This window comes from Somniosus microcephalus, chromosome 6 (genome assembly GCF_052327205.1).
Source record: "Somniosus microcephalus isolate GS21.2 chromosome 6, FLI_Smic_1.0, whole genome shotgun sequence".
NCBI classification, from domain to species: Eukaryota; Metazoa; Chordata; class Chondrichthyes; order Squaliformes; family Somniosidae; genus Somniosus; species Somniosus microcephalus.
The window spans coordinates 8,753,512-8,780,605 of NC_140992.1; the positions used below are offsets into that span (position 1 = coordinate 8,753,512).

Consider the following 27,094-nt stretch of genomic DNA (forward strand, 5'->3'; position numbering starts at 1 on the left):
TCACCACCACCTTCTCAAGGGTAATTAGGGATGGGCAATAAATGCTAGCCTTGCCAGCGATGCCGACATCCCATAAATAAATTTTAAAAAAACTCCCCCGCAAGTGGAAACATCCCCTCTCTGTCAACCCTATCAAACCCCTTCATAGTTTTAAAGACCTCTATCGGGCCACCTCTCACTCTGCTCTTTTCTGGAGTTTAATGCCTCATCCGAAAGACGGGCACCTTCGACAGTGCAGCACTCCCTCAGTACTGGGAGTGCCAGCCTGGATTTTGTGCTCAAGACCCTGGGGCACAATGATGGCAATGTGATTGCCCTGAAACTGCGTAGGACTTCACGGGCCGGAGCTGTGGTTAGAGATGGGCAGAACCTCAGCAGAATTTCAGGGCCTGTTTATTCAGAAGTTTGAAGCCGGCGGTTGTCCTAGTCACAGAGGCTGTGCCGATCTAACGCCATTTCATTCACCGGTCTTGTTGCAGCCATCTGCTTCCTGGTGTCTCTGACCTTCATGGTTGCCAGCTTGGTTGAGACCATTATCATTATCAATGTAATCCACCAGAACCCCAGGCAGAGGAAGGCCGTCCCGAACTGGGTCCGAACCATCGTCCTGTACTACGGGGCAAAGCTGTTCTGGCGGAAAGGGAAAGAGCGAGCGTACCACCACATGTCCCGTGCCCCACGGACCGCCAACATCACAGACCAAGGTAACGTCAGTCACTTTTATCTGTCCATCTGCTCCAACTACTCCTTGTGTGCACACCTCGGGCTGAGGAGAATCTGTTGTGGGAATGGAACACTTCGTCACTCTAGGTACCATAGAAGATAGGAGCAGGAGTAGGCCATTCGGCCCCTCGAGTCTGCTCCGCCATTCATTGAGATCATGGCTGATCATCCAAATTCAGTACCCTGTCCCTGCTTTCTTCCCATATCCCTTGATCCCTTTAGCCTTAAGAAATATATCTAACTCCTTCTTGAATATATATAATGAATTGATCTCAACTGCCTTGTGTGGTAGAGAATTCCACAGGTTCACCACTCTCTGAGTGAAGAAATTCCTGCTCATCTCAGTTCTAAATGGCTTACCCCTTATCCATAGACTGTGACCCCTGGTTCTGGACTCCCCGACCATTGGGAACATCCTTCCTGCATCTAGTCTGTCTAGTCCTGTTAGAATTTTATAAGTTTGAATGAGATCCCCTCTCATTCTTCTAAACTCTAGCGAATACAAGCCCAATCGACCCAATTTCTCCTCATACGTCATTCCGGCCATCAAAGGTATCAGTCTGGTGAATCTTCGCCGCACTCCCTCCATGGCAAGAACATCCTTCCTCAGATAAGGCGACCAAAACTGCACACAATACTCAAGGTGTGGTCTCACCAAGGCCCTGTACAACTGCAGCAAGACACCCTTGCTCCTGTACTCGAATCCTCTCGCTATGAAGGCCAACATACCATTTGCCTTCTTAACCGCCTGCTGCACCTGCATGCTTACCTTCAGCGACTGGTGCACAAGGACACCCAGGTCTTGTTGCACTTCCTCTTCTCCCAATCTATTGCCGTTCAGGTAATAATCTGCCTTCCTGTTTTTGCCACCAAAGTGGATAACCTCGCATTTATCCACATTATACTGCATCTGCCATGCATCTGCCCAATCATCCAACCTGTCCATGTCATACTGAAGTTTCGCGGCATCCTCCTCATAGCACACATGCCCACCCAGCTTTGTGTCGTCTGCAAGCTTGGAGATATTACATCTAGTTCCCTCATCTAGATCATTAATATATACTGTGAATAGCTGGGGTCCTAGCACCGATCCCTGCGGTTCTCCACTGGTCACTGCCTGCCACTCAGAAAAAGACCCATTTATTCCAACTCTTTGCTTTCCTGTCTGCCAACCAATTCTCTATCCAAGTCAGTACCTTACCCCCAATCCCATGCGCTTTAACTTTACACGCTAATCTCTTATGCGGGACCTTATCGAAAGCCTTCTGAAAGTCCAAATACACCACATCCACTGGTTCTCCCTTATCTACTCTATCAGTTACATCCTCAAAAAATTCCAGTCGATTAGTCAAGCACGATTTACCTTTTGTAAATCCATGTTGACTTTGTCCGAACCTGTCACTGTTTTCCAAGTGCTCTGCTATTACATCTTTTATAATGGACTCTAGCATTTTCCCCACTACCGATGTCAGGCTTACCGGTCTGTAATTCCCCGTTTTCTCTCTACCACCTTTTTTGAATAGTGGGGTAACATTAGCTACCCTCCAATCCATGGGAACTGTTCCAGAGTCTATTAAATTTTGGAAGATGACCAGCAATGCATCGACTATTTCTAGGGCCACTTCCTTAAGTACCCTAGGATGTAGATTATCAGGCCCTGGGGATTTATCGGCCTTCAATCCCATCAATTTCGCTAATACCATTTCCCTACAAATACTGATTTCATTCAGTTCCTCCCTCTCATTAGACACTATGTTCCCCAACATCTCTGGGAGGTTATTTGTGTCCTCCTTTGTGAAGACAGAATCAAAGTATGTAATTAATTGGTCTGCCATTTCTTTGCTCCCCATTATAAATTCCCATGATTCTGAATGCAAGGGACCTCCGCTTGACTTTACCAATCTTTTTCTCTTCACATATCTATGGAAGCTTTTACAGTCAGTTTTTATGTTCCCTGTAAGCTTACTCTCATACTCTATTTCCCCCCTCTTAAATAATCCCTTTGTCGTCCTTTACTGAATGCTAAACTGCTTCCAATCCTCATGTTTGCTGCTTTTTCTGGCCAATTTATATGTCCTCTCCTTGGATCTTATGCTATCCCTAATTTCCCTTGTTAGCCACGGTTGAGTCACCTTTTTTGTTTTATTTTTATGCCAAACAGTGATGAACAAATTCTGTAGTTCATCCATGTGATCTTTAAATGTTTGCCATTGCCCATCCACCGTCAACCCTTTAAGTAATGCTCCCCAATCCATCCTATCCAACTCGCACCTCATACCATCGTAGTTTCCTTTATTTAAATTCAGGAGCCTAGTCTCTGAGTCAACTACTTCACTTTCCACCTTAATGAAGAATTCTATCATATTATGACCGCTCCTCCCCAAGGGGCCTCGCACAACAAGGACTAGTTTTCCACCTCCCCCCACCCCGGGCATCCAACTGGCATTGCAGATCGGCCACCCGTTACAAAGACCATTTCCATTGTGGCCAGTTTTATGCCCAGGCGGTAAGTTGAAAATCTATCCTACACTGTCCCATCAAACACTCCCGGGGCAGGTACAGCACGGGTTAGATACAGAGTAAAGCTCCCTCTACACTGTCCCATCAACACTCTCAGGGCAGGTACAGCATGTGTTAGATACAGAGTAAAGCTCCCTCTACACTGTCCCATCAAACACTCCCAGGGCAGGTACAGCATGGGTTAGATACAGAGTAAAGCTCCCTCTACACTGTCCCATCAAACACTCCCAGGGCAGGTACAGCACGGGTTAGATACAGAGTAAAGCTCCCTCTACACTGTCCCATCAAACACTCCCAGGGCAGGTACAGCACGGGTTAGATACAGAGTAAAGCTCCCTCTACACTGTGCCATCAAACACTCCCAGGGCAGGTACAGCACGGGTTAGATACAGAGTAAAACTCCTTCTACACTGTCCCATCAAACACTCCCAGGGCAGATACAGCACGGGTTATATAGCGAGTAAAGCTCCGTCTACACTGTCCCATCAAACACTCCCAGGGCAGGTACAGCATGGGTTAGATACAGAGTAAAGCTCCCTCTACACTGTCCCATCAAACACTCCCAGGGCAGGTACAGCACGGGTTAGATACAGAGTAAAGCACCCTCTACACTGTCCCATCAAACACTCCCAGGGCAGGTACAGCACGGGTTATATATCGAGTAAAGCTCCCTCTACACTGTCCCATCAAACACTCCCAGGGCAGGTACAGCACAGGTTAGATACAGAGTAAAGCTCCCTCTACACTGTCCCATCAAACACTCCCGGGGCAGGTACAGCACGGGTTAGATACAGAGTAAAGCTCCCTCTACACTGTCCCATCAAACACTCCCAGGGCAGGTACAGCACGGGTTAGATACAGAGTAAAGCTCCCTCTACACTGTCCCATCAAACACTCCCAGGGTAGGTACATCACGGGTTAGATACAGAGTAAAGCTCCCTCTACACTGTCCCATCAAACACTCCCAGGGCAGGTACAGCACGGGTTAGATACAGAGTACAGCTCCCTCTACACTGTGCCATCAAACACTCCCAGGGCAGGTACAGCACGGGTTAGATACAGAGTAAAGCTTCCTCTACACTGTCCCATCAAACACTCCCGGGGCAGGTACAGCACGGGTTAGATACAGAGTAAAGCTCCCTCTACACTGTCCCCATCAAACACTCCCAGGGCAGGTACAGCACGGGGTTAGATACAGAGTAAACTCCCTCTACACTGTCCCATCAAACAGTCCCAGGGCAGGTACAGCACGGGGTTAGATACAGAGTAAAGCTCCCTCTACACTGTCCCCATCAAACACTCCCAGGGCAGGTACAGCACGGGTTAGATATAGAGTAAAGCTCCCTCTACACTGTCCCATCAAACACACCCAGGGCAGGTACAGCACGGGTTAGATACAGAGTAAAGCTCCCTCTACACTGTCCCATCAAACGCTCCCAGGGCAGGTACAGCACGGGTTAGATACAGAGTAAAGCTCCCTCTACACTGTCCCATCAAACACTCCCAGGGCAGGTACAGCACGGGTTAGATACAGAGTAAAGCTCCCTCTACACTGTCCCATCAAACGCTCCCAGGGCAGGTACAGCATGGGTTAGATACAGAGTAAACCTCCCTCTACACTGTCCCATCAAACACTCCCAGGGCAGGTACAGCAGGGGTTAGATACAGAGTAAAGCTCCCTCTACACTGTCCCCATCAAACACTCCCAGGGCAGGTACAGCACGGGTTAGATACAGAGTAAAGCTCCCTCTACACTGTCCCATCAAACACTCCCAGGGCAGGTACAGCACGGGTTAGATACAGAGTAAAGCTCCCTCTACACTGTCCCATCAAACACTCCCAGGGCAGGTACAGCACGGGGTTAGATACAGAGTAAACCTCCCTCTACACTGTCCCATCAAACACTCCCAGGGCAGGTACAGCACGGGTTAGATACAGAGTAAAGCTCCCTCTACACTGTCCCATCAAACGCTCCCAGGGCAGGTACAGCACGGGTTAGATACAGAGTAAAGCTCCCTCTACACTGTCCCATCAAACACTCCCAGGGCAGGTACAGCACGGGTTAGATACAGAGTAAAGCTCCCTCTACACTGTCCCATCAAACGCTCCCAGGGCAGGTACAGCATGGGTTAGATACAGAGTAAACCTCCCTCTACACTGTCCCATCAAACACTCCCAGGGCAGGTACAGCACGGGTTAGATACAGAGTAAAGCTCCCTCTACACTGTCCCATCAAACACTCCCAGGGCAGGTACAGCACGGGGTTAGATACAGAGTAAACCTCCCTCTACACTGTCCCATCAAACACTCCCAGGGCAGGTACAGCACGGGTTAGATACAGAGTAAAGCTCCCTCTGCACTGTCCCATCAAACACTCCCAGGGCAGGTACAGCACGGGTTAGATACAGAGTAAAGCTCCCTCTGCACTGTCATTGCAGCAAGTAACCTCAGGGAAACCCTCCTTTCAGCCCCAGCGTGTGAACTTTCCATTTTTTTTTAGCCCAGAAATCTGTCATTGCCAAATTAGGGGCAGCTTTGCACTGTGGCCTTTCTGCTACTGAATTGAGAAAGCCCCAAGCTCATTCCACGTGGCACCCTTACTGCCAGTCGATAGCCCCTCGCCCACCTCAGCCTGAGCTGGATTGGAACCCAGCCCTCGGCAAGTATCTAACCCACTGGGCTCCCCAGTGTCTCCTTCACCGATCCCTCCGGGACTCCCTGACTGAGTTACGTTATCAATAGTGAAGCTGAGTCGTGCAAGGGGAGCACCACTAGCTTGGAAGCAGGACTGGGAATGGGTGTGGAAAGTGTACAGTGATTGGCGTGAATTGGAACTGATGAGGGTCTTAGTGTTCTCTCACTGGACGCTCATTGGAACATAGGAAATAGGAGCAGGAGTCGGCCATTCGGCCCCTCGAGCTTGATCCGCCATTCAATGAGATCATGGCTGATCTTTCACCTCAACTCCACCTTCCCGAGCTGTCCCCATATCCCTTGTTCATAGGAACAGGAGGAGGCCATTCAGCCCATCGACCCTGTTCCGCCATTCAGTTAGTTCATGGTTGATCTGTTTCTTACTTCCATCCACCCGCCTTGGCTCTGTAATCATTAACACCCTTGCCTAACAAAAATCTATCAATCTCAGTTTTTGACATTTTCAATTGACCCCCAGCCTCAATAGCTTTTGGGGGAGAGAGTTCCAGATTTCCACTGCCCTTTGTGTGAAGAAGTGCTTCCTGACATCACCCCTGAATGGCCTGGCTCTAATTTTAAGGTTACGCCCCCTTGTTCTGGACTCCCCCCACCAGAGGAAATAGTTTCTCTCTGTCTACCCTATAAATCCTTTAATCATCTTAAACACCTAAATTAGATCACCCCTTAATCTTCTATACTCAAAGGAACACAAGCCTAGTTTATGAGCTTATGAGACTGTTAACCCTTTTAGTCACGCTGTCAGCTTATAATTGGCGTCAAATACTTATTTCTGTAGCTCTCCCACTGGTTTTTGGATCAAGGCAGCACACAGCGTGGGACTAATCCACTCACCTCAGGATGTCCCCGGTTCCATCTCCAGACATAGCTGAACGCCATTGGCCTCGAACACCCACAGGCCGCAGCGTGGAATCAGCCAGGGTTCCCTGCTTCCCCATTGCTATCCGCTGACCCCTGCTGGAAAGTGGAGGCGTGCGTCAGGCTCAGCTGTGATGCCCCAACAGTCGAATAGCCATCCAGACTCGCCGCACTCGATGGACGAGGACCTGGAAAGCGGCAGGCGGTCGTGCTCAGGAGAGGAGGAAGGGGAAACTAGATAGTAAGGTAGAATTTCTCCTCACGTGAGTGAGTATATAGAAATTATCAGGTTATCGCAGTAAGAACGACAACGTGCATTTATATAGCGCCTTTTAACATGGTTAAATGTCCCAAGGTGCTTCACAGGAGCGATTATCAAACAAAATTTGACCCCGAGCCACATAAGGAGATATTAGGACAGGCTACCAAAAACTTGGTCAAAGAGGTAGATTTTAAGGAGCATCTTAAAGGAGGAGAGAGAGGGACAGAGGAGGAGAGGTTTAGGGAGGGAATTCCAGAGCTCAGGGCCCAGGCAACAGAAGGCATGGCCGCCAATAGTGGAGTGAAAGAAATTGAAGAAAGCCCTTTCCTCTGAGGAGACTTTCCAAATCTACCAGCTCGCTCCAACCTTCTAGTTCTGTTGTTTCCCACAACATTTTCTGAAGTGCAGTGAATGCGCCGGAGAGCGTCGGTCCCACTGATAATCTCTTGACGGGGGCCCCCCCTACAGCCTGCGAAGTGAAGAGTTCCTGCCCGGCGGAGATGGAGATTCTTCAGGCATTGCTGTGTAAGATCGCTGAGGGCATGGAGGAGATCAAACAGCGCGCGGAGCGGTGCGACCAGGAGAGGGAGCTGGAGGACGAGTGGCTGCGGATTGGCCACATCCTCGACTGTTTCCTTCACTCCGTGTACTTAATATTCTTCGCGGCTTTCTTGCTGACCCTCTGTTTCGCTTGGCTGATGTGACTTTACATCAGCTGATCTGATGTGCCAAAAAAAAACAGGGGCCGGGGAGAAGAGGAGAAATCTTTTTATTTTACGCAGCGAGTTGTTGTGATCTGGAATGCGCTGCCTGGAAGCAGATTCAATAATAAATTTCAAAAGAGAACTGGATAAATAAAAAAGGAAAGACTTGCATTTCTATAATACCTTTCATGACCACAGGATGTCCCAAAGTGCTTCACAGCTAATGAAGTACTTTTGAAGTGTAGTCACTGTTGTAATGGAAACATATAAACATAGAAGATAGGAGCAGGAGTAGGCCATTCGGCCCCTTGAGCCTGCTCCGCCATTCAATGAGATCATGGCTGATCATCCAAATTCAGTACCCTGTCCCTGCCTTCTCCCCATATCCCTTGATCCCTTTAGCCTTAAGAAATATATCTAACTCCTTCTTGAATATATTTAATGAATTGGCCTCAACTGCCTTCTGTGGTAGAGAATTCCACAGGTTCACCACTCTCTGGGTGAAGAAATTCCTCCTCATCTCTGTCCTAAATGGCCGACCCCCTTATCCTTAGACTGTGACCCCTGGTTCTGGACTCCCCGACCATCGGGAACATCCTTCCTGCATCTAGTCTGTCTAGTCCTATCAGAATTTTATAAGTTTCAATGAGATCCCCTCTCATTCTTCTAAACTCCAGCGAGCATAAGCCCAATCGACCCAATCTCTCCTCATACGTCATTCCTGCCATCCCAGGTAATGCAGGAAATGAAGCAAGCAATTTTCGCACAGCAAGCTCCCACAAACAGCAATGTGATAATGAGCAGATAATCTGTTTTAGTGATGTTGGTTGAGGGATAAATATCGGCCAGGATACCGGGGAGAACTCCCCTGCTCTTCTTCGAAATAGTGGCCGTGGGATCCTTTACGTCCACCACAGAGAGCAGACGGGGCCTCGGTTTAACATCTCATCCGAAAGACGGCACCTCCAACAGTGCAGCACTCCCTCAGCACTGGCACTGGAGTGTCAGCCTAGATTTTTGTGGTCAAGTCTCTGGAGTGGGACTTGAACCCATGACCTTCTGACTCTGAGTGCTTGAAAAGGGAAAATCTGCAGGGCTATGGGGAAAGATCAAGGTGGGTGTATTGAGGCTAATGGGATAGTTCTTTCAAAGAGGGCCGAATGGGCTCCCTGTGTGTTGTAAGATTCTATAATAAATGATGACACCTTATTCAACTTCAGTTTGACTTGAGTCCACTAGGTGGTGGTGTTGATCCAGGAGCCCCACCCCTCCCCCACCTCCCCCATGCCAGATACCTCACCAGGCTCAGACTGCGGTTACAGGGCACTGTGTCCTGGTAATATTTCGCCAAACCCCTTTTCATTTTGGTTGCAAACACACAGCGTAAGGATGTGAAGTGTGTGGAAATGCCTCATTCGCATCGGCTGCGCGTGGCGTCAATCGCGAAATGCAGCCACTCGTGGCCCTTCTCGCTTCCCAACCCGGATTCACTGAACTCACCTTGGTGGGGTCACCGCCCCTTTAAGTCCAGCAGCCACTAACAACCCCCCAAAAAACCTCAAAACAGCAGAAGAATTTCGGAGAGTTTGAGGTGACATAAAGCTCGAGCAATCATCTTGTGAGGTTCTTGTGAATCTCACCGTAGCATAAAAAAACTTCTAGGAAATTGGCGGGTGCACTGAGTCAGATGCTGAACTTTCAACTCTGAGTCCTCCCCTGAAATCCAGACTGGACCAATAGGATGAAAATCCCCTCTGTCTGCTATCCATTGAGACACACACGGGCCGTACAGTACCAGACGGGAGTGAATCGTTCCCTTTTACCCGCTGTGTGTACTGCACATGTACAGGAGCTGACACTGAGACACACACGGGCCGTACAGTACCAGACGGGAGTGAATCGTTCCCTTTTACCCGCTGTGTGTACTGCACATGTACAGGAGCTGACACTGAGACACACACGGGCTGTACAGTACCAGACGGGAGTGAATCGTTCCCTTTTACCCGCTGTGTGTACTGCACATGTACAGGAGCTGACACTGAGACACACACGGGCCGTACAGTACCAGACGGGAGAGAATCGTTCCCTTTTACCCGCTGTGTGTACTGTACATGTACAGGAGCTGACACTGAGACACACACGGGCCGTACAGTACCAGATGGTAGAGAATCATTCCCTTTTACCCGCTGTGTGTACTGTACATGTACAGGAGCTGACACTGAGACACACACGGGCCGTACAGTACCAGACGGGAGAGAATCGTTCCCTTTTACCCGCTGTGTGTACTGTACATGTACAGGAGCTGACACTGAGACACACATGGGCCGTACAGTACCAGATGGTAGAGAATCGTTCCCTTTTACCCGCTGTGTGTACTGTACATGTACAGGAGCTGACACTGAGACACACACGGGCTGTACAGTACCAGGCGGGAGTGAATCGTTCCCTTTTACCCGTTGTGTGTACTGTACATGTACAGGAGCTGACACTGAGACACACACGCGCTGTACAGTACCAGAAGGGAGTGAAACGTTCCCTTTTACCCGCTGTGTGTACTGCACATGTACAGGAGCTGACACTGAGACACACACGGGCTGTACAGTACCAGACGGGAGTGAAACGTTCCCTTTTACCCGCTGTGTGTACTGCACATGTACAGGAGCTGACACCGAGACACACACTGGCCGTACAGTACCAGACGGGAGTGAATCATTCCCTTTTACCTGGAGGGGGAGGTAATCGGGAGGGGGAGGGGGTTGGGGGGATAGTGGTTCAAGCAGTGACTGTCAGTGAGCCGCTGACTTTAACTGGAGCTGGGAGGGACACTCCTGCTCCTTCTGGTTTCACAATAAGATAAGTAAAAAAAATTGTAACTTATCTTTCCAGTGGTAGCCTCCAGTGGTCCCTTTAAGGACCCCTGGTTTGGCCGTCAAGCGCCTGAATAAGCTAACCACAGCATCTCGTGTTACAGGCATGTGCAATCCAATTTTGCAAAGGGGATTCAAACAGGTGTAGATGGAAAGGTCCTAATGCACAGTCAGGCATGATCTGGACACCTATGGAGAGGGCTTTACCAATATGGCGGGCGGCGCTTGTCCGGAGCAGAATGAGTGCGCGCGTGCTGCCCACCATATTGGATCCATAGGCAGCCATTTTACGCCTGTTAAACAGGCGCCGTGCACTCCAATATATAGGCTGCTATGCTACTCCAAGATTGCAGTTATACTGCCAATGAGGACAACGATAGGCAGAGCCATGGATACTCAGGCGGTGAGCTACATTGGAGGGATTGGCCGTGTTGATCTGTGTAGGGGAGTTGGGGAAGGATAGGTTGCCGTGGTTTCAGATGATGAGGCAAGGCAGCATGAGGGAGGAGCTCATTGACTTTGACCAATGCTGTCTCAAACAAGAGTTGAAAGGCGGGCGTGGATTTGGTTGATGGTGAAGGAGTGAAGATGGACTATTCAAGGGTGGAGGTGACGATGACAGTTATGGCCAATGCTATTGTGACCAGGACAGATGTGCAGCTGGCAGTATAACTCAGGTCTGCCTGTTACAAATCGCACTCCACAGATACCAGTCTGCCCCAGTAACGGCAGTATAACTGCAGTTGAAGGTCAGACTGTCTCTAAATTGTCAGACCGCTTGTCCAACATCCAGTTCTGGATGAGCAGAAATTTCCTCCAACTAAACATTGGGAAGACCGAAGCCATTGTCTTCGGTCCCTGCCACAAACTCCGTTCCCTAGCCACCGACTCCACCCCTCTCCCTAGCAACTGTTTGAAGCTGAACCACACTGTTCGCAAACTTGGTGTCATATTTGACCCTGAACTGAGCTTCCGACCACTTATCCGCAGCATAACAAACACCGCCTATTTCCACCTCTGTAACAACAGGTTCCTGTCTCAGCTCATCTGCTGCTGAAACCCTCACCCATGCCTTTGTTACCTCTAGACTCGACTATTCCAACGCACTCCTGGCTGGCCTCCCACATTCTACCCTATGTTCCAAAACTCGGCTGCCCGTGCCCTAACTCGCACCAAGTCCCGTTCACCCATCACCCCTGTGCTCGCTGACCTACATTGGCTCCCGGTCTGGCAATACCTCGATTTTAAAATTCTCATCCTTATTTTCAATTCCCTCCATGGCCTCGCCCCCTCCTATCTCTGTAATCTCCTTCAGCCCCACAACCACCCCCCCCCCCGAGATATCTGCGCTCCTCTAATTCTAGCCTCTTGAGGATCCCTGATTATAATCGCTCAACCTTTGGTGGCCGTGCCTTCTGTTGCCTGGGCCCTAAGCTCTGGAATTCCCTGTCTAAACCTCTCTGCCTCTCTTTCCTCCTTTAAGACGCTCCTTAAAACCTACCTCTTTGACCAAGCTTTTGGTCACCTGCCCTAATTTCTCTTTATGTGGCTCGGTGTCAAATTTTTGTCTTGTAACGCTCCTGTGAAGTGCCGCGGAACGTTTTACTATGTTAAAGGCGCTATATAAATACAAGTTGTTGTTGTTGTTGTTCAGGCACCTGCTCCAGCTCTGTGCTGTGTCAGCAACAGGCAACATGCCTCAAATGGAGACAGTCTATGTGCCTCATTAACAGATGAAGGCATTTTCAATGGCTGGGAGCTCTACCTAGTGCAATACCCGTGTAATTAGCATTGAATACGATTCTCTCTGTTTGTTGGGGGGGGGGGGGAGGGGGGTCACTCAGCATTAATAACGGGTTTAATGACAAGATCCCAGTCCTAATTACTGGGTCCAGGGAGCTGAAAGCACAGCCTGCTTACGATCTTGTTTAAACCCAAGGACATTAATCTCCCGCGGACAGTTTTACTGAATATTCCAGTCACAATCACTGAACCTCGATAACAAATGTCACAGTTACAATAGAAAGAAAGAGCTCCCATTTATTTAACGCCTTTCACTACTCCAGGGCGTCCCAAAGCGCTTCGCAGCCAATGAAGTACTTTTGTGTTCGAAGTGTAGCCGCTGCTGTAATGTAGGGAAACGTGGCAGCAAATTAGCGCACGGCAAGATCCCACAAACAGCAATGTGGTAAAGAGCACGATTTAGGGGTGCCACAGCATGTCTCCAACATGGACCCCAATGGTGACCAAGGAAAGCCTAAATGGCCATAGTCCCCGAAGCAATCGGCTGAAACCCTTCGCTCAAGCTGAAGAGGCAGGCGACACACGGGTTAAAGAAAGGGCTTGCATTTCTATGGCGCCTTTCACAACCTCAGGACGTCCCAGAGCGCTTTACAGCCAATGAAGTACTTTTTGAAATGTAGCCACTGCTGTAATGCAGGAAACGCGGCAGTCAATTTGCGCACAGCAAGATCCCACAAACAGCAATGTTACAATGACCAGATAATCTGTTTTTTTTAGTGATGTTGGTTGAGTGATAAATATTGGCCCCAGGACACCGGGGAGAACTCCCCCCTGCTCTTCTTTGAATAATACCAGGGAATCTTTTACTTCTACCTGAGAAGGCAGACAGGGCTACAATTTGACATTTCATCTGACAGACGGCACCTCCGACAGTGCAGCGCTCCCTCGGTACTGCACTGGGAGCGTCAGCCTGGATTATCTGCTCAAGACTGTGGATAACCCTGCATTATGCAGTCGCTGGGGTAAAGTAGGAAATGTGGCAGCCAATTTGCACACAGCATTTATGTCGCATCTTATTGCTTCCCCCTGTGGCATCTCAAACTGCCTCACATGCAATGATTTACTTTGACGTGCAGCAACCACTTTTCGCACAGCAAGATCTCACAAACAGCAACGAGCAGTTAATTTGTTATTTTCTTTTTAATCTTCTCCTTGCTGCTGGTTGAGGGAAGAATGTCGGCTGGAACACTGGGAGAACTCCTCTGCCCTTCTCCGCAAAGTGCCGTGGAACCTTTGACATCCCCCTGATGTGCTAGAATGGGCCAATGGGACCTGGGATGAGAGGGCTGTCCAATGAGGAGAGATTGGGTCGATTGGGCCGATACTCTCTGGAGTTTAGAAGAATGAGAGGTGATCTCATTGAAACATGTTAGATTCTGAGGGGGATTGACAGGGTAGATGCTGAGAGGTTGTTTCCCCTGGCTGGAGAGTCTAGAACTAGGGGGGCATAGTCTCAGGATAAGGGGTCGGCCATTTAAGACCGAGATGAGGAGGAATTTCGTCACTCAGAGGATTGTGAATCTTTGGAATTCTCTGCCCCAGAGGGCTGTGGATGCTCAGTCTTTGAGTATATTCAAGGCTGAGTTCGACAGATTTTTGGACTCTAGGGGAATCAAGGGATGTGGAGATCGGGCGGGAAAGTGGAGTTGAGGTCGAAGATCAGCCATGATCTTATTGAATGGCGGGGCAGGCTCGAGGGGCCGTGTGGCCGACTCCTGCTCCTAATCCTTATGTTCTTATTAACGTTATCCTCGAAGGATGACGCCTCGGACAGTAAAGGGCTGAGCGCGATGATATTTGCGCTGCCAGTGAGCAGAGGAATCGTGTTTGTGGCACCACCATTGACTTCTCACCTACAGACAGGAGGCCGCGGGAAGCCTGCCCATGACGTGTCTGGTTCACCAGTCACATCCTTATCCATCCTTGGTCTTTTTCTTCCTTGGGCCGTTTGCACTCGGTTCGCGATGGGGGGGGCGAGTGGGTCAGGGGTGGTGGGTGGGCAGGATAGGCAACGGTTCCATCACTTTGGAATAGGTGCACCCACTAACGGGAGCGAATTGGCTGCCATGTTTCCCACAAGTGACTACACTTCAAAAAAAGTCCTTCATTGGCTGTAAAGCGCTTTGGGACGTCCTGGTGGTGCTACATAAATGTAAGTCTTTCTTTTCTCGCGTGCTAGTTTAGCCTTCTGCGTCATAGCACGACAGAGAGGAATTTAGCGCGATTGCGTTATCAGTTCGTAACGGCAAATGGCACGGGTCAGATAATCTACCCCTGCATTCTGCTCCTTTGTGATACTTGATTTGTTAAGAAAATGTATTTCAGGCAACTTCAGCAGCTCTCTGAACCCCCCTTGCGGCCGTTTCTTCAAATAGTTTGGTCCGAATCCGAGGAATTTTCAATGACTTCTGCAGGGTGTCAGTTTGAAATAATTTATGAGCAGTGAGCCTGAACTCCCTTTTAAACCTGGGCTGTGTTCCAATTCAGACACAGGAGGCGACGCTCGCCTCTCACAGCTCTTGTCCTGGAGGGTAATTGGTCTGGGTGCTTGCTCGGTCTCTGGGACACTGAGCCGGACCCCCAACTCCCCCACTGGGACACTGAGCCGGACCCCCACCTCCCCCACTGGGACACTGAGCCGGACCCCCATCTCCCCCACTGGGACACTGAGCCGGACCCCCACCTCCCCCACTGGGACACTGAGCCGGACCCCCAACTCCCCCACTGGGACACTGAGCCGGACCCCACCCCCCACTGGGACACTGCCGGACCCCCACCTCCCCCACTGGGACACTGAGCCGGACCCCACCCCCCACTGGGACACTGAGCCGGACCCCCACCTCCCCCACTGGGACACTGAGCCGGACCCCACCCCCCACTGGGACACTGAGCCGGACCCCCACCTCCCCCACTGGGACACTGAGCCGGACCCCACCCCCCACTGGGACACTGAGCCGGACCCCCACCTCCCCCACTGGGACACTGAGCCGGACCCCCACCTCCCCCACTGGGACACTGAGCCGGACCCCCACCTCCCCCACTGGGACACTGCTGGACCCTCACCTCCCCCACTGGGACACTGAGCCGGACCCCACCCCCCACTGGGACACTGAGCCGGCCCCCACCTCCCCCACTGGGACACTGAGCTGGACCCCCACCTCCCCCACTGGGACACTGAGCCGGACCCCCACCCCCCACTGGGACACTGAGCCGGACCCCCACCTCCCCCACTGGGACACTGCCGGACCCTCACCTCCCCCACTGGGACACTGAGCCGGACCCCCACCCCCCACTGGGACACTGAGCCGGACCCCCACCTCCCCCACTGGGACACTGAGCCGGACCCCCACCTCCCCCACTGGGACACTGCCGGACCCTCACCTCCCCCACCGGGACACTGAGCCGGACCCCCACCCCCCACTGGGACACTGAGCCGGACCCCCACCTCCCCCACTGGGACACTGAGCCGGACCCCCACCTCCCCCACTGGGACACTGCCGGACCCCCACCTCCCCCACCGGGACACTGAGCCGGACCCCCACCTCCCCCACTGGGACACTGAGCCGGACCCCCACCTCCCCCACTGGGACACTGAGCCGGACCCCCACCTCCCCCACTGGGACACTGAGCCGGACCCCCAACTCCCCCACTGGGACAGTGAGCCGGACCCCCACCTCCCCCACTGGGACACTGAGCCGGACCCCCACCTCCCCCACTGGGACACTGAGCCGGACCCCCAACTCCCCCACTGGGACACTGAGCCGGACCCCCACCCCCCACTGGACACTGAGCCGGACCCCCACCTCCCACTGGGACACTGAGCCGGACCCCCACCTCCCCCACTGGGACACTGAGCCGGACCCCCACCCCCCACTGGGACACTGCCGGACCCCCACCTCCCCCACTGGACACTGAGCCGGACCCTCACCTCCCCCACTGGGACACTGAGCCGGACCCCCACCTCCCCCACTGGACACTGAGCCGGACCCCACCTCCCCCACTGGGACACTGAGCCGGACCCCCACCCCCCCCACTGGGACACTGAGCCGGACCCCCACCTCCCCCACTGGGACACTGAGCCGGACCCCCACCTCCCCCACTGGGACACTGAGCCGGACCCCCACCTCCCCCACTGGGACACTGAGCCGGACCCCACTGGGACACTGCCGGACCCCCACCTCCCCCACTGGGACACTGAGCCGGACCCCCACCTCCCCCACTGGGACACTGAGCCGGACCCCCACCTCCCCCACTGGGACACTGAGCCGGACCCCCACCCCCCACTGGGACACTGAGCCGGACCCCCACCTCCCCCACTGGGACACTGAGCCGGACCCCCACCTCCCCCACTGGGACACTGAGCCGGACCCCCACCTCCCCCACTGGGACACTGAGCCGGACCCCCACCTCCCCCACTGGGACACTGAGCCGGACCCCCACCTCCCCCACTGGGACACTGCTGGACCCCCACCTCCCCCACTGGGACACTGAGCCGGACCCCCACCTCCCCCACTGGGACACTGAGCCGGACCCCCACCTCCCCCACTGGGACACTGAGCCGGACCCCCACCTCCCCCACTGGGACACTGAGCCAGACCCCCACCTCCCCCACTGGGACACTGAGCCGGACCCCCACCTCCCCCACTGGGACACTGAGCCGGACCCCCACCTCCCCCACTGGACACTGAGCCGGACCCCCACCTCCCCCACTGGGACACTGGGCTGGACCTCACCTCCCACATCACACCTCTCCCCCCCTATCCCCCACTCTGCCCTCCCCTCTTCCCCACCCCCACTCCCCATCTCGCCCCACCCCCTCTCCCCCACCCTCCGTTTCTCCCACTCCCCCTCCCCCCACCCCCCTCACCGCTCCCCCACCCCCCTCTCCTCCCCCCTCTCCCTCCCCCTCCCCACTCACCCTTTCCCACCCCTACTCCCCCTCCCCCCACTCCCCCCTCCCCCACTCCCCCCCCGCTTCCCCACCCCCCACTCCTGCACACCCCCACTCCCCCTCCCCACCCCCCACTCCCACTCCCCCACTCCCACCCCACCCCCCCCGCTCCCCCACTACCCGCTCCCCCACTCCCCCACCCCCACTCCCCTTCCCCCTGCCCCCCCCCGCTCCCCCTCCCCCTCCCCCATTCCCCCCTCCCCCCTCTACCCCTTTCCTCTCTCCCCCTCTCCCACTCCCCCCACCTCCCCTCTCGCCCCCTCTCCCCCTCCCCCCGGTGTAGGCTCACTCGGGACTGTGCTCTGCCGAGTACACTAGGCTGTAGGAGACAGGCGTGGTTCAGTGGATTGCCACCCCCCTCTTGAGTTAGAAGGCTGTGGGCTCAAGTCCCGCTCCAGAGACGTGAGTCACGGAGAGCTACCAGCTGAGCCACAGCTGGATGAGATAGGTCCTGGGGTTTAATCACCTGTTGACAGATGTGAAAACACCTGATAGAGGTGGAACTTGCTGCATGTTGTCCAATCCTGTCCGGGCTGCGTATAAGGCATTAGAATGATAAAAGTCAAGTGAAAGAATTCAGGAAAGTATTGCAGTGGGATGTGAATATGATTATGGCGCTGAATACCACTTCTAAAATCCCACTCTGCAGTTGCACACTGTCTCCCTGCTCCATGCGGTGTTTTAATCTTCCTTTCTTTTTTCCCTTCTATTCTTGTTCACTCTCTCTCACACAAGCGTAGCTGATTTCCAGTCAGTCACAGCAACAAGACATCACGCCACTGAACAAGAGGGGTTGCGGGGGGGGAACATGGCAACTATTCGATGTGTGCCAGGATCAGCCTCTGCTACGCCGCGGAGCTGTGATTAATGCCACCTTGCCCATTCACTGCCGGATAATGGAAGCTGCGGAGGTTGTGTACTCTACGCTCAGGCTCTGAATGTGACGTTGTTCCGACAGCAAAGCGCGCGAGAGCCCTGTTTCAGCCCCGGGCCGCCTGTCACTCGCACTCCCTGCCTACAGGCCGGCACTCGGGGGAGTGCTGCACTGTCAGGGGGGCTGTACTGAGGGAGTGCCGCACTGTCGGAGGGGCTGTATTGAGGGAGTGCTGCACTGTCAGGGGGGCAGTACTGAGGGAGGGCCGCACTGTCAGGGGGGCAGTACTGAAGGAGCGCTGCACTGTCGGAGGGGCAGTACTGAGGGAGTGCTGCACTGTCGGAGGGGCGGTACTGAGGGAGCGCTGCACTATCGGAGGGGCAGTACTGAGGGAGCGCTGCACTGTCGGAGGGGCAGTACTGAGGGAGCGCTGCACTGTCGGACGGGCAGTACTGAGGGAGCGCCGCACTGTCGGAGGGGCAGTACTGCGGGAGCGCCGCACTGTCGGAGGGGCTGTACTGAGGGAGTGCTGCACTGTCAGGGGGGCAGAACTGAGGGTGCGCCGCACTGTCAGGGGGGCAGTACTGAAGGAGCGCTGCACTGTCGGAGGGGCAGTACTGAGGGAGTGCTGCACTGTCGGAGGGGCAGTACTGAGGGAGTGCCGCACTGTCAAAGGTGCAGTACTGAGGGAGTGCTGCACTGTCGGAGGGGCGGTACTGAGGGAACGCTGCACTGTTGGAGGGGCAGTACTGAGGGAGCGCTGCACTGTCGGAGGGGCAGTACTGAGGGAGTGCTGCACTGTTGGAGGTGCGGTGCTGAGGGAGTACTGCACTGTCGGAGGTGCGGTGCTGAGGGAGTGCTGCACTGTCGGAGGTGCCGTCTTTCGGATGAGACGTTAAACCAAGGCCTCGCCTGCTCTCTCAGGCGGACGTAAAAAGATCCTACGGCCACTATTGAAAAAAGAGCAGGTGATTTCTCCTGCAACTATTGGTCCTGGGCCAATATTTATCCCTCAACCAACATCACTAAAAAACAGATGATCTGGTCATTTTCACACAGCTGTTTGTGGGAGCTTGCTGTGCAGAAATTGGCTGCCGCGTTTCCCTACATTACAACAGTGACTACACTTCAAAAAGTACTTCATTGGCTGTAAAGCGCTTTGGGACGTCCTGAGGTCATGAAAGGCGCGATAGAAATGAAAGTTCTTTCGTTCTGGATGAATTCCATCAATCGAGGGTCAGGCTCCTAATTAAAGCGTTGTTTACCAAACAGGACCTTCTATTCGAGGGCACAATAGACCAGAAATTCCACATTCCGTCCTCCTGTCAGTAATCGAATCCATCGGGAACAGCCCAGGAGGAGAGCTGGGGCTAGGGAAAAACCACAATAGGAGACGAGATACCAACAATAAAAGATCTCTTCATTCAGTCACGCAACATACCTTCATCCGGCCCCTCCCACTTCTCCCCCCGAAGCCGTCTGTTCCTCCTTCCCCCCCCTCCCTCCGCCACCCCCCCCATCCACCCCCCCACGCACCGCCTTCCACCCACCTTCGCCCCAGGGGCGCTGAGGCCAACTCGCTGCCCTCCATTGCTGATGCTCTGCTTGCGATGGGGCCTGCTCGCCGCAGACTCAGCCGCCCGAACCCCTGGGCCTTCCCGGCCCGTGTGGCTCAGCTGCTCACTCCATTACCCTAGGCCCTGCCGAGCCAGCGGGAAGGCCTGTTGCCATGGGAAACCCCGCGGGTCAAGCAACTGAGTTGAAACATTTCAGCAAGCACTTCGTAATCAAAGAGAGAAAAAATACCGCCACTCGTCCAACTTATTCCACCTCTTTCCCTCTTCTACACATTGACTCTTTCAACCTTTCTCTATTTGCTTTCATTTTAGTTTTTACGCGCTCACTCTCTGTTACTTTCGCTCAGTTTCCATTCCTCTCTCTCTCCCTCTCGCCGTCTCTTTCTTTTGAGACCTACAGAGCTTTGGCAGGCCTCCAGAGAAAGTAAAGTATCTCCTTTCAGCCTGTGTTGGACTTGTGAACAGATTTACCCCCTGGCTTTGTTCCATCGACCCCCCCCCCCCCCCCCGCTCACCGCCCGCCGCTCCCTCCCCACCCCCCCACCCCCACCCCCACCCTCTGTCCACTGTTCCCTGTGAGCAGAATTTATTGTTCTGGCTCACGCCCTCCCAGGCACTGCGCTGTGGCCATGGCCCAGAGCCAGAAACCGGCTGAGGAAGCCTCATTAATGCAGCAGCCTCTGTAATTACCTAGACACATGCAACAAAAAGAGAAGCTCACCAGGAGCAGTGATCCTCAGTCAGTCTCCTGTATCGCTGTAAGAAAAAAGAAATGACTCCCATTTCTCCAGCGCCTTTCACCACCTCAGGACGTCCCAAAGCGCTTTACAGCCAATGAAGTACTTTTGAGGTGTGGTCACTATCGTTGAAGTACTTTTTGAAGTGTTGTAATGTAGGAAACGCAGCAGCCAATTTGCGCACAGCAAGCTCCCACAAACAGCAATGTGATAATGACTAGATAATCTGTTTTTAGTGACGTGGATTGAGGGAGAAATATTGGCCCAGGACATAGAATCATAGAATAGTGCAGCACAGAAGGAGGCCATTCGGCCCATTGAGTCTGCGCCGGCTCTTTCGAAGAGCAATCCAGTTAGTCCCACTCCCCCGTCCAAAGATGTGCGGGTTAGGTTGATTGGCCATGATAAAAATTGGCCCTTAGTGTTAGGGGGGATTAAATATGTGGGGTTACGGGGTTACGGGGATAGGGCTTGGGTGGGATGGCGGTCGGTGTAGGGACCGGGTGCTAGGGTTTGGATGGTCAGCCATGATCTCGTTGAATGGCGGAGCAGGCTCGAAGGGCCGAATGGCCTACTCCTGCTCCTAGTTTCTATGTTTCTATGTTTCTATGTTTCCCCATATCCCTGCAATTTTTTCTCCTTCATGTATTTATCCAATTCCCTTTTGAAGGCTGCTATTGACTCCGTATCCACCGCCCTATCAGGCAGTGCTTTCCAAATCCTAACCATTAATCCTTAATGAATATTGCACAGCTGAATGGCACTAATATTACTATAGGGATGATAGAGTAACAGCTTCACCTTGGTCATGGCGTGGAAGTGTCAGATACAAAACCTTGAATGGATCAGCACTCCACATCAAGCATCGGTTAGAAAACACGGATCAATAATTTACAGAACGCAACTATTTTTCCTGATTGAGCATGAAGCTTGGAGCCAAGGGGTTACCAACCCTTCAGGATTGGCCTGGAGTCTCTGGGAATTAAATCTCCAGGACGCTGCAGCGACCAAACCAGGAGAGAAAAATCGTGGAATAAAAAAATTATATTGTGTATTTTTCCCCCCATTATGTTTGAATACTTTTTGTTTACTAGTTATAAAAATATTAGAAGGATTGGTGGGGGGAGGGGGGGGGGTTGGCTGTTGGGAAGGGAAACGGCTATTTGAGCAGGCGGGGCGTTTGCAGGCAGGATGAAATGTGATGAAATCTCCAGGAGTATGTCCAACCCGAGTTGGCAACGCTTAGTGGAACCACAAGCCAAAAGGATGAGCAAATCTGCACTAGAACTGGGCCCAAGTAGGACAAAGGGAGCCACACATGTCTTTTGCAGTTAAACATTTGGTTGCACGCCAGTTATACAGCTAGGTGAGCGAGTGCCTTGGAATGTGTGGCCTCAGCTGGAGTATTGTGTCCAATTCTGGGCACCGCACTTTGGGAAGGACGCGAAGGCTTTGGAGAGGGTGCAGAAGAGATTTACTGGAATGGTTCCAGGGATGAGGGACTTCAGTTACGTGGATAGACTGGAGAAGCTGGGGTTGTTCTCCTTGGAGCAGAGAAGGTTGAGAGGAGATTTGATAGAGGTGTTCAAAATCATGAAGGGTTTAGATAGAGTAAGTAAAGAGAAACTGTTTCCAATGGCTGAAGGATCGATAACCAGAGGGCACAGATTTAAGGTGATTGGCAAAAGAACCAGAGGCGACATGAGGAAAAACTTTTTTACGCAATGAGTGGTTAGAATTTGGAATGCGCTGCCTGATAGGGTGGTGGAGGCAGACTCAATAGTAGCCTTCAAAAGGGAATTGGATAAATACTTGAAGTAGAAAAAAAATTGCAGGGATATGGGGAAAGAGCGGGGGAGTGGGACTGACTGGATTGCTCTTCGAAAGAGCCGGCGCAGACTCGATGGGCCGAATGGCCTCCTCCTGTGCTGAACTATTCTATGATTCTTATGTGTCATAAATGGGAAATGTGCCACTTGTTTGTGACACACAAGTGTCTGTATATCGGTGAATTGATGGGTTGGGAAAGGGGGAACAGGGAGACAGGACTCTTGTTACCATGGGCAGATGTTAGAGTTATGAGAAGGTGTCCGGGATCAAATTGTCTCTTGCAGGCAGCAAAGGGCTGTCCTCTTCTGCCTCTTTCTGCAATGGGTTGCTACCTGTCTGAGTTGCCTTGCTGCCCTTTGCCCCCCTTTCCTCTTCCTCCTCTGCGGTGTCCCTGAGGAGGCCTCTTTGGGACAGGAAGTTAAGTAGCACACACCACACCACACCACGCCACGCTGGCTGGGCTATATTATAGTGCTGCCTCCTATTAGTCCAGATACTTGAAGTGCGCCCTCAGAAAGCATCCCACCCATGCTTCTGCCCTTCCCAAAGTATCAAAATAGCCTTGACCAGGAGCACGAACAACATCCCCTGTGATTGCGACTGTGGCACTTTATTCTTTCTTTATATTTCTTAAGGCTAAAGGGATCAAGGGATATGGAGAGAAGGCAGGGACAGGGTACTGAATTTGGATGATCAGCCATGATCTCATTGAATGGCGGAGCAGGCTCGAGGGGCCGAATGGCCTACTCCTGCTCCTATCTTCTATGTTTCTATGTTTCTCATTTTCCTCAATTTCTCTGTCGCGTTCATCAGAGTTGACGACACCATCCTCTTCCAACTCCTCTCTTCTGTTGTCCAGCTACCTGGGACTGCCCTCATTTGGTTCCATTCCTACCTATATCTGTAGCCTGAGCATCTCCAGCAGTGTTTTCCCTACATTATAACAGTGACCACACTTCAAAAAGTACTTCATTGGCTTTGGGATGTCCTGAGGTCGTGAAAGACGCTGTAAATTGCAAGTCTCTTTTTTTTCTTTCTTTCTTATATCTCTCTTCCCTTCTCCTGCCAAGCCCTCCGAGGATCCATCCTTGGTCGCTATCTCTTCCGCATCTAGAAGCTGCCCCTCAGTTACATTATCCATAGGCATGGGGTCAACTTCTACAGGTATAATGTTGACACCCGGCTCTACATCTCCATCACCTCCCTGACTACCCCACAATCCCTGTGCTCTCGGGCTGCTTGTCTGACATCCAGTCTTGTTTGAGTCATAACTTCCTCCATTTCAGCATTGCGAAGACAAACGTTTTTATCGTCAGGCCTTATCAAAAACTGTGTGTCCTCGTCTTTTGGAGTAAATAAGGAGAAACGGTTCCAGCAATAACAACAACTTGCATTTATATAGCGCCTTTAACATAGTAAAACGTCCCAAGGTGCCTCACAGCAGCGATTATCAAACAAAATTTGACACCGACCCACATCAGGAGATATTAGGGCAGGTGATCAAAAGCTTGGTCAAAGAGGTAGGTTTTAAGGAGCATCTTAAAGGAGGAGAGAGAGGTGGAGAGGTTTCGGGAGGGAATTCCAGAGCTTGGGGCCCAGGCAGCTGAAGGCACGGCCGCCAATGGCGGAGCGATTAAAATCGGGGATGCGCAAGAGGCCAGAATTGGAGGAGCGCAGAGATCTCGGAGGGTTGTGGGGCTGGAGGAGGTCACAGAGATAGATTCAGGTTCAGATTAGATTTATTTGCCATATGTAACAAGTACAATGGAATGCTTGTTCCCCGTAGGGACGCGTCAGCTATACAGACAGCGCCGCGTTCAGAGTCAATACAATGGCTTCCCATGGCAGTGGGAGCACGATGTCCCTCAGCCGCTCCGTCCTCCTCTTCACCGCGGCCTCCTCCTCACTGTTGCCGGCTCCACGTGTGGTGGCCTGCTTCTCCCGCTCTGACCACCATGCCCGGCTCCCCTCCTCCCATCCGGACTGCGAGTTACCCGAAATGGAGCTGCCGGCCGACGTGCTGCAGCATGTCGTGAGTCTGCTGCTGCTGCTCGTTGCGTTGCGCTCCTCTGCCCGACTCGCCGAGCACATCGTCGGGATGTGAATGCTCCAATTCAGCCTCCTCTTCACCATCGCCGGCTCGACGCTCCATGGCCCGGGGCCTACTTCTCCCTCTTCGCGGGTCGGCCTCTGGCCGCCATGCTCGGCTCCCCTCCTCCCAGTCGGAATTCCTTCCCGCCGAGGAGCTGCCGGCCGATGTGCTCCAGCGGGTCGGCTTGGCTGCTGCTGCTGCTCACCGCGCTGCGCTGCCTCTGCCTGACTCGCCGAGCACCTCGCTCCAGTTGCGGGAGCGAGCAGCGAGAGCTGGCCGCCCGGAACAGGGAGAGCGATCTCAGCACCGGACCATCACGGCCGCCATCTCTGCCATGGTTCAGAGCTCCTGGGAGTCCGAGGGTCCCGGGAAGCGAACGGAGCGGATTCAGCCTCGCGGAGCGGGTCAGAGGGGGGCGGGTCCATGGAGGGATTTGAAAACAAGGATGAGAATTTTATAATTGAGGTGTTGCCGGACCGAGTAACATTTCCACTGGTGGGAGGGTGGGTAACCAGAGGACATGGATTGAAGATAATTAGCAAAAGAACTGGTGGGCGGGTGGGGGGGTTGGTGGTGGCGGTGGAGTTGAGGAGATTTTTTTTTTATGCAGCGAGTTGTTGTGATCTGGAACGCGCTGCCTGAAAGGGCGGTGGAAGCAGATTCTAATAGCTTTCAAAAGGGAGTTGGATAAATACTTAAAAAGGAAAAAAATTGCAGGGCTCTGGGGAAAGAGCGGGGGCGGGGTGGTGGGTTTGGAACTAATTGGTCAGTTCTTTCAAAGTATTAGACAATCTCTATATAGCCTGGTTATTTTTAGTCTCTTTTATAGGTCTTTTACAGGCATGATGGGCCGAATGGCCTCCTTCTGTGCTGTACGAACGGTGGATGAACCTTGCCTCAACATAAGTGTTAAAAAAACCAATTTCCCTAAAGTATTTAAAGAGCCCCTTTCTCTGGTTGCAATGCATGCCAACCAGTGTCAGGGCAACCAACTGAAAGCCACGGCTTTATTTCTGTTACGTTACATCACTGCACTGAAGGATTTCGCATTACTTCATCCGTCCCCTTCGCAGGGAAAAAAAAAAGTTGGGTGGGTGGGGGGAGGCAGTGGCGGGGGGTGGGGGTGGGGGGGAGGTAGGGGGAGGGGGAGGGGGGAAAAAATGACATGAACTGCCTGCGAGCTTTGGTCGCCTTTTCTTCTGTTGTACATGACAGCCAGCTCCTCTCCAGCAGAGGGTAATCTCGGTTCACGGTGATGAAAAGGCCCTTTGTTGCAAGCTGGAGAAAACGTGAGACAAAACGCAGAACGCGGGGGTCGCAGTTAACAGGGCAGTCAGTGGGGAAAATACACACCCGCATCTGAGGGGCCTGCAATCCCTGTTAAATAAACTCCTGTTTTGGATGTAAATCGGATCCATGGCAACTCTGTGTAAAAAAAAAATCACTCACAACCCCATTAGCTTTAATTATTTTTTTTAATTGACAATAATCAAAAGGGACGGACCCACGTGGGCAATGTGGACTGACAAGGATTCCCATCCTTGTTTTCAAATCCCTCCATGGTTTCGCCTCTCTCCCTATCTCCGTATCCTCCTCCAGCCCTACAACCCTCCGTGATCTCTGCGCTCCTCCAATTCAGGCTTCTTGCGCATCCCCGATTTTAATCGCTCCGCCATTGGCGGCCGTGCCTTCAGCTGCCTGGGCCCCAAGCTCTGGAATTCCCTCCCTAAACCTCTCCGCCTCTCTCTCCTCCTTTAAGTTGCTTCTTAAAACCCACCCCTTTGACCCAGTCACCTGTCCTAATAACTTTTTCTGAGGCTCGCTGTCAATCTTTGTCTGATTACCCTCCTGTGAAGCACCTTGGGACGTTTCACGATGTTAAAGGTGCTATATAAATGCAGGTTGTTGTTGCCTCAGATTGTCATTTAAAAATGTTCCATCTGGACAGCACCCGTGAGTTGGACTTGCCTAGAATGAAGCAGCTCGCCCCCCCTTACCTCTCCAATCACTCCCTGTAGAAAGCGCTGAGTAAATGTGCCTGCTAACCTGGCCCCCCCCAAAACCCAAGGGAGCACACCCGCCGGGGAAAAGAAAGGATTGCGTTTAACTCGCACCCTTTGCATCTTCAGAATCTCCCAAAGGCCTTTGTAACTACTGGTGCTAATGGAGGAGTGCGCCATGAGGTTACAGATGGTGGTGGTACAGGAAACTCTCTTTTTACCGGTACCTAAATATCTGGAAATCTCTCTTAACCGGCAAAATTCAGGAGTAGGTTCAGGTAAGTTTTACTATATATTAGTGGCCGTGTAACCGGGGTTCCTGGATCTGTGGCCGTGTAACCGGGGTTCCTGCACCTGTGGTGGTGCAACAGGGACTCCTGGATCTGTGGCCGTGTAATCGGGGTTCCTGGATCTGTGGCCGTGTAACCGGGGTTCCTGCACCTGTGGCCGTGTAACCGGGGTTCCTGCACCTGTGGCCGTGCAACAGGGACTCCTGGATCTGTGGTCGTGTAACCGGGGCTCCTGCACAAGTGCCGTGTAACCGGGGCTCCTGCCCCTGTGACCATGTACGGGCCTCTCGTACC

The 27,094-nt window shown here is 52.7% G+C and overlaps 1 protein-coding gene across 1 annotated transcript in view; it reads left to right on the forward strand.

Moving 5' to 3' along the window:
- The window catches only part of LOC147115437 (5-hydroxytryptamine receptor 3A-like), a 42,873-nt gene extending 35,094 nt beyond the window's left edge, over positions 1-7,779 (forward strand). The window contains exons 8-9 of the mRNA XM_085989585.1: positions 480-704; positions 7,544-7,779. Of these exons, the coding sequence (XP_085845711.1) occupies positions 480-704; positions 7,544-7,779 (461 nt within the window). The remainder of the gene's footprint in view (positions 1-479; positions 705-7,543) is intronic.
- The last annotated feature ends 19,315 nt before the right edge of the window (positions 7,780-27,094 follow it).